Source organism: Scyliorhinus canicula, chromosome 13, assembly GCF_902713615.1.
Source record: "Scyliorhinus canicula chromosome 13, sScyCan1.1, whole genome shotgun sequence".
Taxonomy (NCBI): Eukaryota; Metazoa; Chordata; class Chondrichthyes; order Carcharhiniformes; family Scyliorhinidae; genus Scyliorhinus; species Scyliorhinus canicula.
The window spans coordinates 11,521,164-11,538,410 of record NC_052158.1 but is presented as its reverse complement, the minus strand read 5'-3'; the positions used below and the strand labels follow the sequence as shown (position 1 = coordinate 11,538,410).

General features: G+C 55.4%; 1 protein-coding gene across 1 annotated transcript in view; it reads left to right on the top strand.

Annotated features, from left to right (window-relative positions):
• The window catches only part of LOC119976482, a 65,225-nt gene that overhangs the window by 18,409 nt on the left and 29,569 nt on the right, over positions 1-17,247 (top strand). The window contains 2 exon segments of the mRNA XM_038817020.1: positions 2,636-2,751; positions 12,730-13,278. Coding sequence (XP_038672948.1) covers positions 2,636-2,751; positions 12,730-13,278 — 665 coding nt within the window.

The following is a 17,247-nucleotide window of genomic DNA, read 5'->3' as shown; positions in this document are numbered from 1 at the left end:
ACGCTGTCGGATGTTCCCCTTCCTTTTGCTGACAATTGTTGAGGCCGTTCGCTCGGTCGTCTCTATTGCATCCTATGGCAGTCAGAACAGCCGCCTTCATTTGGGGCAAGGTTCCCCCTGCTACATTTTGGGGATTGGGTCGGGCAGAGCGGATTGCGGGACTCAGGCACAGGAGGATGAGCTTGACCTCCTCTGCCTCGTCTAACCCATTTAGGACACGGTATTGGCCGATGTTCTCGAAAAGAGCGTTTGTGCCCCGGTGGGTTCGAACACCCTAATCGCTTTTGCAATGTCAGTGAGCTGAGTCACCGTGTAGGGCGCTATGTAGGTGACATTGGGGTTCTGTCCGTCCTGTCTGTGGGTGGTGACTGGATTCAGTGGGGCGGGGTCGGTTCCGGGGCCTGTTCAGGAGGTGCGGTTGGTTCTACCTCTTGGAACGCGGAAGGGGCCCCCAGTCGGCAGTGGGCCTTGCCGACGCATAGTCAGAGGCATCCTCTTCTAGTTGCTGCCATTCTACCCCTGGGTCACTGTCCCTGGAATTTGTGGTGAAGGTGCACATTACTCCTGTAACTGCCAATTGGGACTGTAATCTGCCTATCCCACACAGGCATTTGGTATGGTCCACAGCGCGGCTCCTGTTTTCTTTCCCTGTTCAGTGTAAGACTTTTACCGCAGCCTGTGGGTCGCTGCATTTTAATTTCACTTCCTCTAATTGGGTAACAGCGGCATCTTTCTCACCAATAGCGCGCTGTGTTTATTGATGGGCCTTGTCACACTGGGCCTGGTATTCACTCATATGTATGAGGTTGACACGGTTCCTCTCCTCTCTCATTGCTACCTCGGCTTCTAGCTGGTGGATGCATCCAGCAGTGCCCACTAGGTCCTGCTGTAATCTTATTATTTGGCTATCCTTGTCTTCGTTAATTTGATTAAATTTACGACGACCGACCACAACAGTGGCCATCACCAGCAACAACCCCAAAGAAGGAAGGAAGAGCAGAAGCTGAGTATGACTCCAGCAATATTCTCCTTAGGATCCCAGATCTGGTTTAGGGGTTTCGCCCCACTGTACCCACTTGGGCCATTTCCTGTTTTTATATACATGGAGGACATCAACCAACTCGGCACGACTGGCCATCACTATTCTGCTAGAATTTGGTGGGGGTGGAGGGAGAAAACAATTGGGATAAGGGTCTGGTTTCCACTAAATTCCCGCCCACAGAGTTCTTTCAAGTCCAGTAACTATCCTAGATCTTTTCTAAAGTTTGTACTCCTCACGTTCCAGAATCCTGGTTTATGGCCCAATCAGCTGGTCGAAAATGTATTAGTCCTTCACTCTCTTACTACTGGCCATTAGATGGGACAATCTGTCCTCTTATTTCAGGCTCAGACAGAGTGTTGGAGAATACTGGGTTGAAGGTTCGACTTCGGAGCAACGTATCGCTTCTTATCGAAGGACCGTCTGAGGTGCCAAAATGTTGTATCTGTCCAATTCAGATACTTCAACCAGCTCCTTAATTAAAGTTTACCCAGATGTCTTTATTTATGACTGGAACAAAGTATGGCATGGCTATAATGCAACACACTTTATTAAATAAACCGTAAATTACCCACTGTACATACAAGAAACACCCAGGATTCGACTATATTACCCGAAAAGGTTGTTTGGTAAGTTGTAGATCCGATCCCTGAGCCTCTCTGGTTCCTCTTTGCAAAGGTGATTCTCGCTGGCTGTTTCATGCTTGCTTCCTTTTGGCCTGGTCAGGGTCACCTCACACACCCAGTTTTTGCTTTGATTCTTTGTTCTGAGTCTTTGCTTCGAGTCTTTGCTGCTAGTCCTTTGCTTCTGGTGTCTCTGAGATGCCTACTTTTATTCCCCTCCCTGCCTTTCCAGAAACTTTTCTGGCTTCCAACCAATGAGGTCTTGGGAGCGGGTCCCAGCAGCCAATGGGCCGCTTGATGACTGTTTGATAGGCCACCTGAGCCTGCCCCAGGTGTCCCATCTCTGGTGGTGTGGGCTGCACATGACCTGTTCCCATATAAGGTAACAGTGGATACTCTCGGTATCGGAAAGACTGGCTCGATCTGGGCTTCCTGAGATTTGACTGCAGTATGATTTTAAAATGACCACAGTGTTTAAGGAAGAAAGAGAGACAGAGAGATGGAGAGGATCCGGGAGGGAATTCCAGAGCTCAGGACCTCGGCAGCTGAAGGTCCAGTTTTCAATGGGAGAGTGACTAAAATCAGAGATATTCAAGATGCCAGTCGAGGAGAGCAGGATTCTCGGCGGGTTGGGGGATCAGTTATTTAGGATTATTCAGTTCCAGATGTTTTCAGCCTTTGTCTTTGTTCTACAAACTTTGTCTGTAAAACAGCGAGTGGACAGGCTAAATGTTTCTCTTCCCTGTGATTTGTGATATCCCGGTAACGAATCTGTTATCAGACTGTGAACCTTTTTCAGGATATGGGGGTTTCCATTCTCTGCCTTTGAATTCCCAAGTTATCCCTTTCTCAGTTATAGAAACGTGATTAATATTTCACTTTGTACATTGTCTCCATCATCACAAATGCTGAAAACATTTACATACGTTCTAAAATTTAACAGAGAAATTTATTGCATTTTTTTAACACACAGGATTAGTGAGGAGGATCAGGAACTCTCAGTATCTGCTGCTGCCCTGTCTATCGGAAAGTTCAAAGGCCCTTTGCAGTACACAGCGTGGAGAGAAATGATCAACTCCATTAACCCCGGTAAAACTCTTCTATTCATTTTCCTGATTTTAAATCCAGTTGCGACGGGACTAAAGGGTCTCCAAGGTTCCAGATTAAATATTCACTTTGCCGGTTGTTAATCCTCGGGAGCCGCTCCATTGTCATATTTTACTCTCTGTGGGTTCCTCTGGGTGAGTGTCTGAAGCCATCAGCACCGTGTGTCAAAGCAGTGAAGGGATCTGTATAACCAGAGGGATAGAGCACCAATCTCAGGATGGGAAACCCAATTTGTAGAGGAGACTGGACTGGTCCCGTCTGTCATTCTGGGGAACATTTTTTATCATCGTTTATCGGGAAGACATTCAGACATTAGAGAGCAAGTGTTAAACGGCAGAGAATCTGGTTGGTGGAATTGGACACCTTCATCAAGAGGCGGGGCTGCAGAAACTGCGAGTCTGCACTGGATAAGGGAGGGAGTGTGGTGATCTTATTGAAATGTTCAAGGTTCAAAACAGAAGGGAGAATGTAAAAATCCACAGGTTTGACACAGTCACAGAGTCCAGATCAAAGAAGGTATAGTTTTAAATCTAGAATAGGGAGTTTGGATTGAGTAAGGTTGATTTATTGAGTGACTCCATTGATGGAGCAGGTAGTGAACCAGTGAACCCTGGCCGCCCAGTGGGACATGGCGGACTTGCACCTCGGAGTGGCACCAGAAATGAAGGAACTCCTGAGATTGCGTGGGCCCACGGCTCCATGACTGGTTTGGCGCCGATATCCGATTCTCCGGACCCCCCAAATTGACGGATTCGCAACAGGTGTCCCGATGACCGATACTCCGGGGCCTGAGCGATTCTGCGGCCTGGATGGGCCGAAGTCCCGATGGCGTGGTTCTAACCACGTGTAAAAAATCGCAATGCCGGCGTGCTGGCTGATGCGGCGGTGGGAGGAGGTAGGAGTTGGCACGGGGGGACTGCGGGCTCCCGTAACGGGCACCGGCCGTGTTTTCTGCAGGGGGAGAGGGGAAGGGGGGGGAAACAGGCCAAGCAGTCGGGGAGCCTCCGACATGACAGGGCGGTGCTCATGCAACGGGCGCCATTATGGCGGCCATCCTGGTGCCCATCCATCCTGGCCCCTGGGTGAACGTAGAGTTAACGGCCGTATGGGTAGGTGCCCACCCCCTCCCTGGCCACCCAACCCAACCAGCGACACCCACAGGGGACCACCCAGGGCCACACCGACGGCAGCCCCCAGTGAGGCAGTGGCATCAAACAGTGGCCCTGCCAGCGGGGACGGGCGTCAGCAGCGGGGCAGCGATGGGCCGGGGTGGGGGACATGTGTGGCTAGGCTGCGCGGTGCCAACCGGGGCCACCATGCTGCCCAAGGTACCTGGCTGTGCATGGGTGTATGGCCATGGTAACATTGTGTCCCCTTCACCCCCTGCAGATCATACTGTTCGGGCACCACCCAGCGACCCTGCCCGCCGTGGCGGGGGCCGCTGCCCTGCATGCAGCCCTGTGGCAGCGTCAGCGCAGGCGGCTCAGAGAGGTGGCGGAGGCCGCAGCAGAGGAGCGGCTGCAGTGGGGCAGGTACCAGCCACTCAGGCTGGAGGGCCGCCTGCCCGACAGGCCGAGGAGGAACGGGACGAGGGGGAGGAGGAGGAACGGGACGAGGGGGAGGAGGAGGAGGAATGGGACGAGGGGGAGGAGGCGGAGGAACGGGACGAGGGGGAGGAGGAGGAGGAACGGGACGAGGGGGAGGAGGAGGAGGAACGGGACGAGGGGGAGGAGAAGGAGGAACGGGACGAGGGGGAGGAGGAGGAGTTGGTGGTGATAAAGGAGGCCCCACGCCTACCGGTGCCGCCAGGAACTCCCGGACCGGGCCTGCAGGAGGAGGCTGCGGATGAGCCGGGAAACCGTTGCTCACATCTGCCACATGATGGCAAACCTGGCACCGCATGGGACTGGGGGAGGACACCCGCTACCGGTGGCCATCAATGTGACGATCGCCCTCAACTTCTACACCACGGGGTCGTTCCAGTTGCCGAGTCGGGATCTGTCCGGCATCTCACAGGCATCGGTGCACAGGTGCATCCGTGCCGTCACCAACATCCTGTATGCCCTGGCATTCAGTTCCCTGTGGACCGTGCCCACCAAGATGTCCGGGCAGCGGGGTTTGCTGCCATCACCAGGATACCCCAGGTCCAGGGAGTCGTCGATGGGGTGCATGTCGCCCTGTGGGCACCGGCGGATGAGAGGCCGATGTTCAGGAACAGGAAGGGGCACCACTCCATGAACATACAGATGGTCTGTGACCACCAGATGAAGATCCTGCAGCCGGTACCCAGGCAGTGGGCATGACTCGTTGATCTTGGCGCAATCATTCATAACCGGCATGTTCGAGTGACGCGCACACCCCCCCCCCCCCCCCCCCCCCCCCCCCCCCCCCGGCTGCGGGGCTGGTTGCTGGGCGACAGGGGTTACCCGTTGCGCTCTGCTATACAGAGGCCACAGAGCGACGCGGAGAACCGCTACAATGAGGCCCATTGTTCTACCAGGGGTATGTGGAGAGGTGCTTCGGGGGGCTGATGATGCGCTTTAGGAACCTGGACCACTCTGGACGGGTCCTCCAGTACGAGGCAAGGAGGGTTGGCATCATTGTTGTGGTCTGCTGCTTCCTCCACAACATCATGCAGCAGAGGGGCAATGGGCTGGAGGAGGATGAGGGGCAAGGGCAGGCCTTGTCAGACGAGGAGGAGATGGGGCAGAGGGACAATGGGCGGGGCATGCACGGGAGGCTGCACTACGCCACCAGCAGGGGCAGCGAGCGTGCGATGCTTTGGTCGATGCACACTTCACCAACTGAACTGGGGGGGGGGGGGATTACTGGGCATGGGCACGGACACCACATTACCGCACCCCCTCACTACCGACCACCCCCACCTCCCCCACCACTGAACAAACTCACCTCCCCCACCACCGAACACTCACCTCCCCCCACCATCGGACACTCACCTCCCCACCACCGAACACTCACCTCCCCCACCACCGAACACTCACCTCCCCCCACCATCGGACACTCACCTCCCCACCACCGAACACTCACCTCCCCCACCATCGGACACTCACCTCCCCCACCACCGAACACTCACCTCCCCCACCACCGAACACTCCCCTCCCCCACCACCGACCACTCCCACCTCCCCCACCACCGAACACTCACCCCCCCCACCACCGAACACTCACCTCCCCACCACCGAACACTCACCTCCCCCACCACCGAACACTCACCTCCCCCACCACCGAACACTCACCTCCCCCACCACCGAACACTCACCTCCCCCCCCACCGAACACTCACCTCCTCCACCACCGAACACTCACCTCCCCCACCACCGAACACTCACCTCCTCCACCACCGAACACTCACCCCCCATCACCGAACACACACCTCCCCCACCACCGAACACTCACCCCCCCCGCCCCACCCCCACCACCGAACACTCACCTCCCGCCCCACCGAACCACTCGCATGCACACCACCCCTCCATTATATATATACCTGGGGCACCGGGTAGCCAGTGACAGTAGGTCTGGTCCACGGGATGGAGGATGATGTCAGCCCGCTCTGCGATGAGCTCCGAGCTCCACATCGTGAGACAATGTCTGACTCATGGACACAGTAACACCTCCCAACTGGGTGATCCCTGCGTCCGAGCTGGACAGTCCATCCCATGGCCCTGTCGTATCACTGGGGACGGGGTGATGGGGACGTCCGGTGAGGGGGGGGGGGGGGCTGTATGGTTCACCCACTGGGACACACTCTTCCACCACCCCTCACCCACAGTGGACATCACTTACCGCCCCACCCCCGCACCCATCGGACAGAGCACCAGAGGCAGCTTTCATCGGTGATAACATGTGTTTAATGTGCAGAGGTATATACAGTCTGTGCCCGAGCCCCTATAACTAAACTGTGCCCTGCACCCATGCCAACTTAACCTGTGTCTATGTTTCTGGTCTTATGGGCCCTATCACTACACCTAGGTGGTTCCCCAGATGGTACAGCAGGGGTGGCGGTGGACTGCTGTGACCCCTGCCCCATGATGATGGTCCCCATTGGCGCACGTCTCCTGGGTGGTCCAGGCTGCTCCTCGGGCGTCCCGGCTGGCGTACTGCCGCCCTGTTCTGCCTGTTGCCCACTAGAGAAAACAGGGACAGGAGGGGGGAGTCTGAAGTGCTGCGGTGTTACGGCACCTCCCCTGCAGTGTATGGACCCCAGCACCTCCTCCTCCCTCGGGGTGCCTGATGGACCCCGGCTTCTCAATGGGATGGGGGTGTGCGCTGCCATTCCTGGAGGCCCGCTCTGGTATCGACCAGGGTCTGGCCATGGAGCTCAGGAAGTGGCTATCCCTGTGACGCCAGCCAGCACCTGGGCAATGGTGCCGATGCTCTCAGCCATGGCCTGCTGAGACTGGGCCACACTGCGGAGCACCGCTGTAATCTGTGAGTGGGCAGCCATGTCCTTGGCCATGGCCCCCGCCTGCACAGAATGCCGCAGGCCTTGCACAGCCTGACCCATGTCCAACACCTTCGCCTCCAGTGCCTCCACCACGGACGCCACCCGTGTGGTTTCAGCCTGGGTGGCACGCACGGCCGGCACCATTCCCTGCTCCTACACACGGTTGGACTCCTCCACCTGCGTCTGCAGGGGCTGGAAGCCGGCCGTCATCCCCTTCTCTGGTCCCTGGCTCTCTGACTGCACCTGATCTATGGGTGGGAGTGGATATTCCAGGAACCCGGGACCCGTCTGGGTGGCAGCTGGTTGCTGGGGCCGGGCTGCCCTCCGACTGTCCGACCCCTCGGCTGCTCCTCCCTCCACCTGCTGTACCGGAGCGGCTGTGTGGTTCACACCGGTAAGTGTCCCAGAAGCCTCCTCACTAAAGAGCCCAGTCGAGGTGATGGTGGAGGGTCTGGGAGATTGCAGTGATGGAAAATCCAATTCCTCATCGGACCCGAAGTCCGGGGTCTCCTGGGTTGTGGTTTCCTGGCTCGTTTTGGCCGGAGGGCTGTTGTTACGGCTGCCCTCCCCGTCGGTGCTTAGGTCCCTGGGGGGCACCGGCCCTGGCACCGGCTGGGGGCGGGGGGGGGCACCGGCTGGTCCGGGACCATCGCCGGCTGTTCCTGCCAGACACAAGACAGCATGTATGGTCAGACAGACGGACGGGGGTGAGGCGTCAGGCAGTGAGTGGGTGGGGTGAGGGAGGTGGGGTGCGGGGTTTTGGGATGAGGGGGGTTGGAGTGAGGGGTTGGGTGAGGGGGTGGGGGTAGGGGGTGAGGTGGGGTGATTGGGGTGGGGGTAGGGGGTGAGGGGGGTTGGGGTGTGGGTGGTGGGGTGAGGGGTTGGGGTGACGGGGTGGTGTGATGGGGGTGGGGGTAGGGGGTGAGGTGGGGTGGGGTGAGGGCCACATACACGTAGGGGGTTCTCACTTGGTGGCGCGCCTCCGACCTCCGCATCAGCAACCTCCCTCTCCTCCGGCCCGCCAACGTTGTCCCGGACCCTCTGCTCGGGCACGGTGAGGGGACGCAGTTGTGGTCCTCCCCCCTCCGATCTTCTCCCGCTCCCAGCGGATTATGCGCAGCCTCGTCCTGGGCGGGGGTGGGGGGGAGGGGGCGGTGGAGGGGGGGGGGGGGGGAGACACAAACAGCAACAGTGTTAGACGGTCCGACGCATGCAGCCCAGGGGTTGGGTTTCTGATGGCATCAGTGCACAGGGCACCCGGCCATTGGGGCTGGCATGGGTGGGTGCAGCCATGTGGGTCAAGGTGGGCTTGCGACTGTCCCCCTGAGGGGTGTGGGTGGCGGGTCACATGTGTGTGGGGGTAGGGTGGTTGGTGCCAGGGGCACAGTGCTAGCCCCTGTGGGCCGGTGAATAGCTCCACCTGGAGGCCCGTTGATGCCGTCATGAAACTCCACCGTTTTCACGACGGCATCAACACTTAGCCTCAGTATCGGAGAATCCAGCCCAAGATATTAATTACATGGAGAGGGTGAGGAAATATATATTTCTGGAGATTGTCTTGTGTTGGTTTTAAGTGAGGAACACCTGTGGGAGGGACCTTTGAGTTGACTGGAGATTGTAACATTTAAGGTTCAGACTGTCCCGAGGGTTGACACATTCAGATCCTGTCCCAGGGCAGGAGGCTGAACTGACGGGGGTCACAGGTCAGAGGTCAGCTCAAGGGTCAGTGAACAACAGTTTGTGCTCAGTTGTGTTTAGTTTAAGGAGCTGGGAGCAGCAGTTGTTGGCAGCAGCTCAGCTGAGGAGCTGGGACTGTGGGACCGATAGGGCCAGGGGTGAGGGGATGGAGGGAGGAAGAAGCGGGGTGGAAGGGGGGGGGCGGGGGGTGGAAATCGCATATTGGATATTGGAATTCAACCAGCAATGGTGGCCTTCCTGCTGGTCGCCGCAGCCCTGGGGGATGCCCTGCGGCTGTACGAGCGGGAGCTCCTCGAGGAGGAGGAGGAAGCTGCAGCAGTGGAGCAGGCAGCAGCGGAGCAGGCAGCAGCGGGGCAGGCAGCAGCGGAGCGGGCAGCAGCGGGGCAGGCAGCAGCGGAGCGGGCAGCAGCGGAGCGGGCAGCAGCGGAGCAGGCAGCAGCCGAGCAGGCAGCAGCGGAGCGGGCAGCAGCGGAGCAGGCAGCAGCGGAGCGGGCAGCAGCGGAACGGGCAGCAGCGGAGCAGGCAGCAGAGGGGCAGAGGGGCAGAGGGCAGCCGCCCAGGTTGGAGAGCCGGCTGTCCAACCGGCCAAGGAGGAGGAGGTCCCAAGGAGGCGCCACATGAGGCCTCGTGTCTACCGGCACCGCCTGTCATTCGAGGAGCTGCCGGACCGGGCATTCCGCGGAGGTATGACACCCGCCCCCAAGGTGATGGTCGCCTTGAACTTTTACCCCACGGAGTCCTTGCAGGCGCCGAGTGGGGACCTGTCCGGGATCTCACTGACCTCGGTGTACAGGTGTATCCATGCCGTCACGGAGGTCCTATATGCCCAGGCGGATCAATACATCTCCTTCGATGTGGACTGACCCCACCAGGATGCCCGGGCAGCGGCCTTCGCCACCATCACCGGGATGTCCCGGGTCCAGGGGGTGGTCGACGGGATGCATGTCCCCCTACGGGCACCTGAGGATAACAGGCCGCTGTACACAAACCGAAAGGGGTTGACTTGATGAACATGCAGCTGGTTTGTGACCAACAGCTGCGCATCGTACACGTCTGTACCCGGTAGCCGGGCAGTCAGCAAGACGCCTCTGGTCCGCTGTGGTCTTGGCTGATGACTCCTATCCGGAGGCCACAGACCGACGCGGAGACCCGCTTCAATGACTCGCACACAGCGACCAGCGGTGTGATCAAGCGGTGCTTTGGCTTCCTGAAGATGTGGTTCAGGTACCTGGACCGCTGTGGAGGGACCCTCCAGTATGACACTGAGAGGGTCGCCCATGTCGGCCTGCTGCATCCACCAGAATATCGCACAGCAGAGGGGCGATGTGTTGGAGGAGGAAGAGGAACGCCAGGCCTCATCAGGTGAGGAGGATGCGGGGCAGGGTGAGGGCGGCCAGGACATGGAGCCCAGGCAGGTGTGGGAGGCCGCATGACGTGTGCACCAGGGCCTACGAGCACGGGACACGCTGACAGCCAACAAGTAGGGGGGGGGGGGGGGGGGGAACTGTCCAGGGGCACGGACACTGCATCCCAACCGCACACCCCCTCACTTCCCGCCTCGGCCACCGACCCCCACCCCCTCCTGCAACCCCCTCCGTGACACATACCTGCCGCACCGCGGGGTGGAGACCCTGGGATGGAGGATGATGACAACCCGCTCTGCGATGAGCTCTGCTGCTCTGCATCGTATGACAATGTCTGACTCCTGCCCACGGTAACACTTTCCACCGTCCACCTGGGTGATCCCTGCCTGTGAGCCGGTCATTCCCACACACGGTCCCATCGAATCCCTGGGGCGGCGGTGGTCGGGGCGGTCAGGGTGAGGTGAGGAGGGTGGGGATCACGGGCCACCCACAGGATTCACACCATTCCCCAGATCCCCCCCCAACATTCACCCATTCCCCCACCCCCAGCCAGCCCAGGCTAGCCCACCCCACACACCCATCAGACAGAGCACCGAGGCAGGTTGTAACAGTGGTAACAGGTGTTTATTGTGAACAAATATATACAGGTTTATTCCCTCGCCCCATAACTAAAATGTGCCCTGCACCCGTGCCAAACCTAACTGGTGTCTACTTTTCTGGCCTTGCGGGCCCTAACACTATGTCTAGGTGGGTCTCCAGAGGGTACAGCAGGGGCCGGGCCCATCCAGGCCCGGTTTCTCCAGAAGACGCCGGCCAACTGTGATTCCTGCCCTGCGAACTGGCCGGCGTCTTCTGGAGAAACCGGGCCTGGATGGGCCCGGCCCCTGCTCAGGTGTCCCAGGTGGCGTGGTACCGCCATGTTCTGCCCGCTGCCCGCCAGATACGCCAGGGACAGGAGGGGGGAATCCGAGGTGCTATTGTGATCAGGCACCTCCCCTGCGGGAGTCACCGACATGGGCCTCATCACCTCCTCCTCCCTCAGGGTGCCCAATGGCCCCAGGGCTTCTCTCTGGGACTGAGGGGGGAAGGGGAGCTACCCCCTGAGGCTCCCCCGTCACCTGGCACTGCCACTCCTGGAGGCCCGCTCTGGTCTCGACCAGGGTCTGCATGCTGGAGGCCAGGGAGCACAGGGAGTGGACCATCTCCCTCTGGAACTGGGCCACCTCCCTCTGTGTCTCCGCCATGTTGGTCAGTGCCTGGGCAATGCTGCTGACGTTCCCAGCCATGGCCTGCTGTGACTGGGCCATGCTCAGGAACGCCGCTGCAATTTCCAGGTGGCTCTGGGACATGTGAGGCAGCAAACCCTGTCCTGGGCCTCGGCCAGCGCCTGCACAGAATGCCCCAGGCCTTGGGCATCGCCGATCCATAGTCCAAACCATCGCCCCAATGCCTCCACTGCGGACGCCACCCATGGAGTGTTGGCCGGGGTGACAGGCACGGTCGGCACCACCTCCTGCTCCTGCTCGCGGTTGGATTCCTCCACCTGCGCCTGCAGGTGTTGGATGCTCACCGACATCCCCTCATGTAGTCCCTAGCTCTGTGACTGCATCTCCATTATCGATGGGACTGTCTGTTCCAGAAGCCCCAGACCAGACTGGACGGCAGCTAGTCCCTGGGATCGGCCCTCCGTCCATCCTCCCCCCTCGGAGGCTCCGACCTCCACCTGCTGTACCGGGCCAGCTGTGTGCTGAGCACCAGAGAGATTCCCAGGAGCCTCTTCACTAACATGGCCAACCGAGGTGAGTGTCTCTGGGATGGTGGAGGGTGTTGGAGACGCTGTGACGGGAAGTCAGTGTCATCCTCCGACCCGACCTCCTAAACTTTCTTTCTCATCCCATCTTGTACATTCTCTCCCCCACTCTCTCTCTTACCCTCCCATTTCCCTCCCACCTTCCTACTGTTGCCAACACCCCCTCTCTCTTTTTCACACTCTCCAACTTTTGCATTCATTCCTCTGCACTCTCTCTCTCACCCTCACACTCTCCCTGCTAACCTGCTGTCTCTACTCCTCCACCTCAGTCTCTCACACCCTCCTACACTCCCTGTCACTTCCTGTTCTACCTGCCACACCCTCTATTTCTCAACCCTCTCCCAATCTCTTTGTAATCCGGCTTCCACACTCTCAAACCCTCCAGCTTTCCGTCACCCACTTCTGCCTTACTTTCACTCCATTCTCACACTCCCTCTCTCCTTTCCTGCTCTCTCCCTTCACCCACTCCCTGGCTCTGCTGCTCTGATTTCTCTCCTCTGACCCCTCCTCCTCCCTCACTATCCTCTCCCTCACCTACCCCGTTTGCCCCTCTCTACCCCTCCCTCTCTCTTCCCTCCCCCTCCCTCTCTAAATCACTGACTGTGTTATTTTAACTTTCCCCCAGCTCCAGCCTCTCTGACTCTGGATCTGAACACAGCGAATCCCCGGCTCATCCTGTCTGAGGACCGGACCAGTGTGAGACTCGGAGACAAACAGCAGCGGCTCCCTGACACCCCGGAGAGGTTTGATTCCTGGGAATGTGTCCTGGGATCAGAGGGATTCACATCAGGGAGACATTACTGGGAGGTGGGGGTGAGGGGGAAGACTCAGTGGGGTCTGGGAGTGGCCCGAGAGTCTGTGAACAGGAAAGGGGGAATCTCCCTGAGGCCTGAGTCTGGATTCTGGATTTTGGCACTGATTCCCGGATCTGGTTATTTAGCCGCCACCTCCCCCTCACCGACCCCCCTCACCCTGAGTGTGAATCCCGGGAAGATCGGGGTTTTACTGGACTATGAGGGTGGACAGGTGTCATTTTACAATGCGGACAACATGTCCCATCTCCACACTTTCACCCTCACTTTCACTGAGAGAATCTTTCCCTTCTTCTTTCCGGGAGAGAATGACGACGGGGAAAACTCGGCCCCGCTGACAATCTGCGGGATTAAAGATCACTAACAGATCCATCCCATAATTTCACACCATCTCCCTGCCTCCTGCCAGCTGTAAACTGCTGGGTGTGGGTCTCAGTCATAGGGGGTGCGGATGGTTCAAATGGTTCAACTGCCCAACGCTGTTATTAAACTGGACAAAACAACAATTTATTTGAAAAAGGTGACATTTTTTTAATGATTAGATCACAGAGCAGGATAGCAAAGTGTGTGTTTCATTTTCTGCTGGCTCCAGATTCCGGCGTTTTAAAAATCCATCAATAATTCATTGACCCTGATTCGGAAATTACTGCCCTGGACAAACGGAGTGATTTTCACCCTAAAGTGAAGCGAATGCTTCCACTGGCCCCTCATCCCTCAGCACCGAGGGTAGGATCTGAATGGACAGCGGCATCTCCCTCCTGTTTCAGATGGGAAACCGTGTCGGAGATTACACAGCCCGTCCTGTCCATGCCAGCTCTTTGAAAAGCTGTCCAGCTGGTCCTACAATAATGTTGACCTTCAAATATCCTTTCAATTCCCTTTAATAGTTACTGTTGAAGCTGCTAACCTCCTCCTTCAAACAGTGTTTTGCAGATTATAACTTGCTGCATATTCCACTCTCTTCATATCTCCTCTACTTCTGTTGTCAAGTCTGCCTGTCTGCTTAAAATAGTGCATCTCAGTGAAGGATGTCTCTGAACACATCCAGCAGTAATCGGGAACACTAGCACCACCCTCTGGTTTGGTACAGCCACTGCAGCCAGATGAAACAGGCACTTTCAGGGTGTTGGGGTATCTGGGAGTTCTCTCGTCCATTCACTGTAGTGGCTTACTCGGAGAGATACTTAATTAGAAATGTACCTATTATATAAAACTCCAATGTAATCCACATACATGGTTTAACTCATTCTTGATTTGTGATTCAATGAGATGTTTTCTTTTATAAATTCCTGTGAAGCATGTTGGGACATTTTATGTTAAGTGCACCCGAACAAGTTATTTAGTTGTTTTGTTTTTACTGTTGTACTTTTTTATTTGTATTAACCAAATAGACAATTATACCTTGCAGGTTTCCATTGTTGTAGCAAAGTGGAGGTAGTAGTAGAAGTGGGAGAATTAAGAATGGTCAGAGATAATATATCTAATTAAATGAAAAGATAGCCCACATTGGAATATTACATCCAGTCCTGGTCACCGCACCTGAGGAAGGATGTGAGGGCTCTTGTGAGGGAGCAAATGAGATGTACCCGAATGGTTCCATAAATGGGAGATTTTAGCTGCAATGTTCAGTGGGAGAAGCTGTGTGGGTTTTTTGCATTGAGAAAATGAGATTTAGGGGAGAGTTGATGTGTGTGTGCATCATTATGACAGGTTTTGGTCAGGCCAATGAACCAAGCTGTTGCTTTTTATTGTCACAAGTATGAAGTTACTGTGAAAAGCCCCTAGTCACCACGTTCTGGTGCTTGTTCGGGTAAGCTGGTACAGGAATTGAACCCGCGCTGCTGGCCTTGTTTTACATCACAAACCATCTGTCGAGCCCACCATACTAAATCAGCCCTATATGACATTGCATTCACAAGCAGAGAGAGATGTAAGGATTGGGCAAAAGATACAGGAGTGATTTCAGGAAGAGCACATTATAATGGGAGTGTGAATGGTCTGCCAATGATGTTGGTGTGAGTGATGTATATTTATTTCCAAAGGGGAATTGATGGCCATTTCATGGAAATAAACCTTCATTTTTTTAAATTTAGAGTACCCAATTTTTTTTTTACCAATTAAGGGGCAGTTTAGCGAGGCCAATCCACCGAACCTACACATCTTTGGGTTGCGGGAGTGAAATTCATGCAGACATGGGGAGAATGTAAACTCCACATGGACAGGAACCCAGGGCCGGGATTCAAACCCAGGTCTTTGGCGCCGTAGACTGCAGTGCTAACCACTGTGCTGTGTACCACCAGGAAATAAACCTTCATAAAAGATTAAAACTGTAAATTCTTGAATCTAAAAGACCTACGGAGATAGGGTCTTGGGACAGGGGGAATAGGACTAATTGAATTCCTCTAAAGAAATCGTGCCTGCACTGAGAGGGCTGAATGGACTCCTTGTGTGCTATATGACCTAAAAGAACAGAACAACAAGCAGAGCCAGCTACATGGCCATGGGAACAGAGACTAGAAAACCTAAGTGGAGAAGACTTCAAGACGCACTTGGAGGATAAGCCAGGTGTTTAGGTCAGGTGGTGCAGGCACGTGTTACTGCAACTCACACCCAAGGGATAAACAGGATAATATAATTCTCAATTAGAAAATGTAACTACTGTTCAAATACTGTCATGTTTCACGACTCATTTATGTTGAATAAAGTTGCCTCACTGTCACCGATATGTCAATGTTGAATCCTGAGGTTTATTAAAAAGAAAACTTATCGCCATCCAAGGATCCATGGGGACATTACCTTAACTTTATTGGTCAATGGTTACACTGATTCACTTTAATTCCTATTAAGATTCACACGACCCAACATGTAAAGTCAAACTCCAAAACACAGTTACTCAGACTTAGTTCCTCCGATCACGTGTCGGACACCAGGCAGCACAGCAGGCAGCAAGACTCCATCACCAGCACCAATTCATCACAATCTCTCTCACTCCAGCCCAGGTGGTGTCCTGCTCTTGAAGGTTCTCCTTCAGTGTACTTCACCAGGTCTTCCTTGGCTGGTCCCATTTTCCCTTTACAATCTGGCCATGTTCATTCTACCTCCACTCCGGTGGGAATGTGTTTGGAAGGCAAAGCACGTGTCCCGCTCGTCTCAGTCATCTCCCCATCACAATGTCCACCAGGTGCCTCTGACCTGTCCTCTGTAGCATCTCCCCTTTGGTGCTGTTCAGTCGAGATGTGATGCCCAGGATTTTACCTCAGCAATGCTGGTGAAACATTTAACTCATGTGGCACCCTTGCTGATCTATTCCATGACTTTCTGGTGTAGATTATAGTTGTTACCACGATGGACATGTGCAGTTATAGTTTCATGGCTGGATGGCAGAACATGTGGTCTGAATAACTAAATGTTTCTTTGCAAAGTCTTGTGTAAACATTGATCTTAACATTAGCCTCAATGGAGATGATGCAATCTAGGTAGGGGAAGTGATAGATGCCACCAATAGTGTGTTGCCCAATGGGATGGTAGCACCTCATTTCTATCTAGTCGTCACTGTTTTGGCCTTCACACAGCTGATACATGGACCAACTTTGGTGCCATTGCTCTGAAACCTGGTGGCCATGTTTTGGAGCGCGCAGTGATGTCTGGGAGATGCAAGTCCAGCAACCAGTGGTTTTCACACAAGATGCCAAAGTTTGCACCCAACATCACCTTCTTCATGATAAAATTGATAACCAAGAGGACAATGAATGGGGAGGGATTGCAGCCTGACTGTACTCCTATGATGATGCTGAAGGAGTCCATCGTGCTAGTATTGGTCTTGATGCAGCATCTGGAGTCAGAGTGTGAGATGCTTATGGTGTTACTATACATATAAGATGCTGTATTGTCTTACAATGTCTTCCAACAAGCATTATTGGAAAAAGAGTGGGGCTGGACATGGGGCTAGCATCCTTATCAGGTCAAAACCGGGCACGATTACAGACATCAGGAAGTGGACATTCTGGAAAATAAACATAATACTATTTTAATATATAGGCTGATCTGATTACACATAAATATGGAGCGGGTGGGGAAGATCATGGAGAAATGGGAAGGTGAGTTGGCAGGGGTGATCAATTGGGGAGTATTGACTGAGGCACTGCGCAGGGTAAACGGGACCTCCTCCTGTGCAAGGATGAGCCTGATACAGTTTAAGGTGGTGCACAGGGTGTATATGACTCAGGCGAGAATGAGTGGGTTCTCTCAGAGAGAAGCAGGTGAGTGTGAGAGGTGTGGGAGGTGACCTGCGAATCACGCGCACGTGTTTTGGTGTTGCGACAAATTGGGAA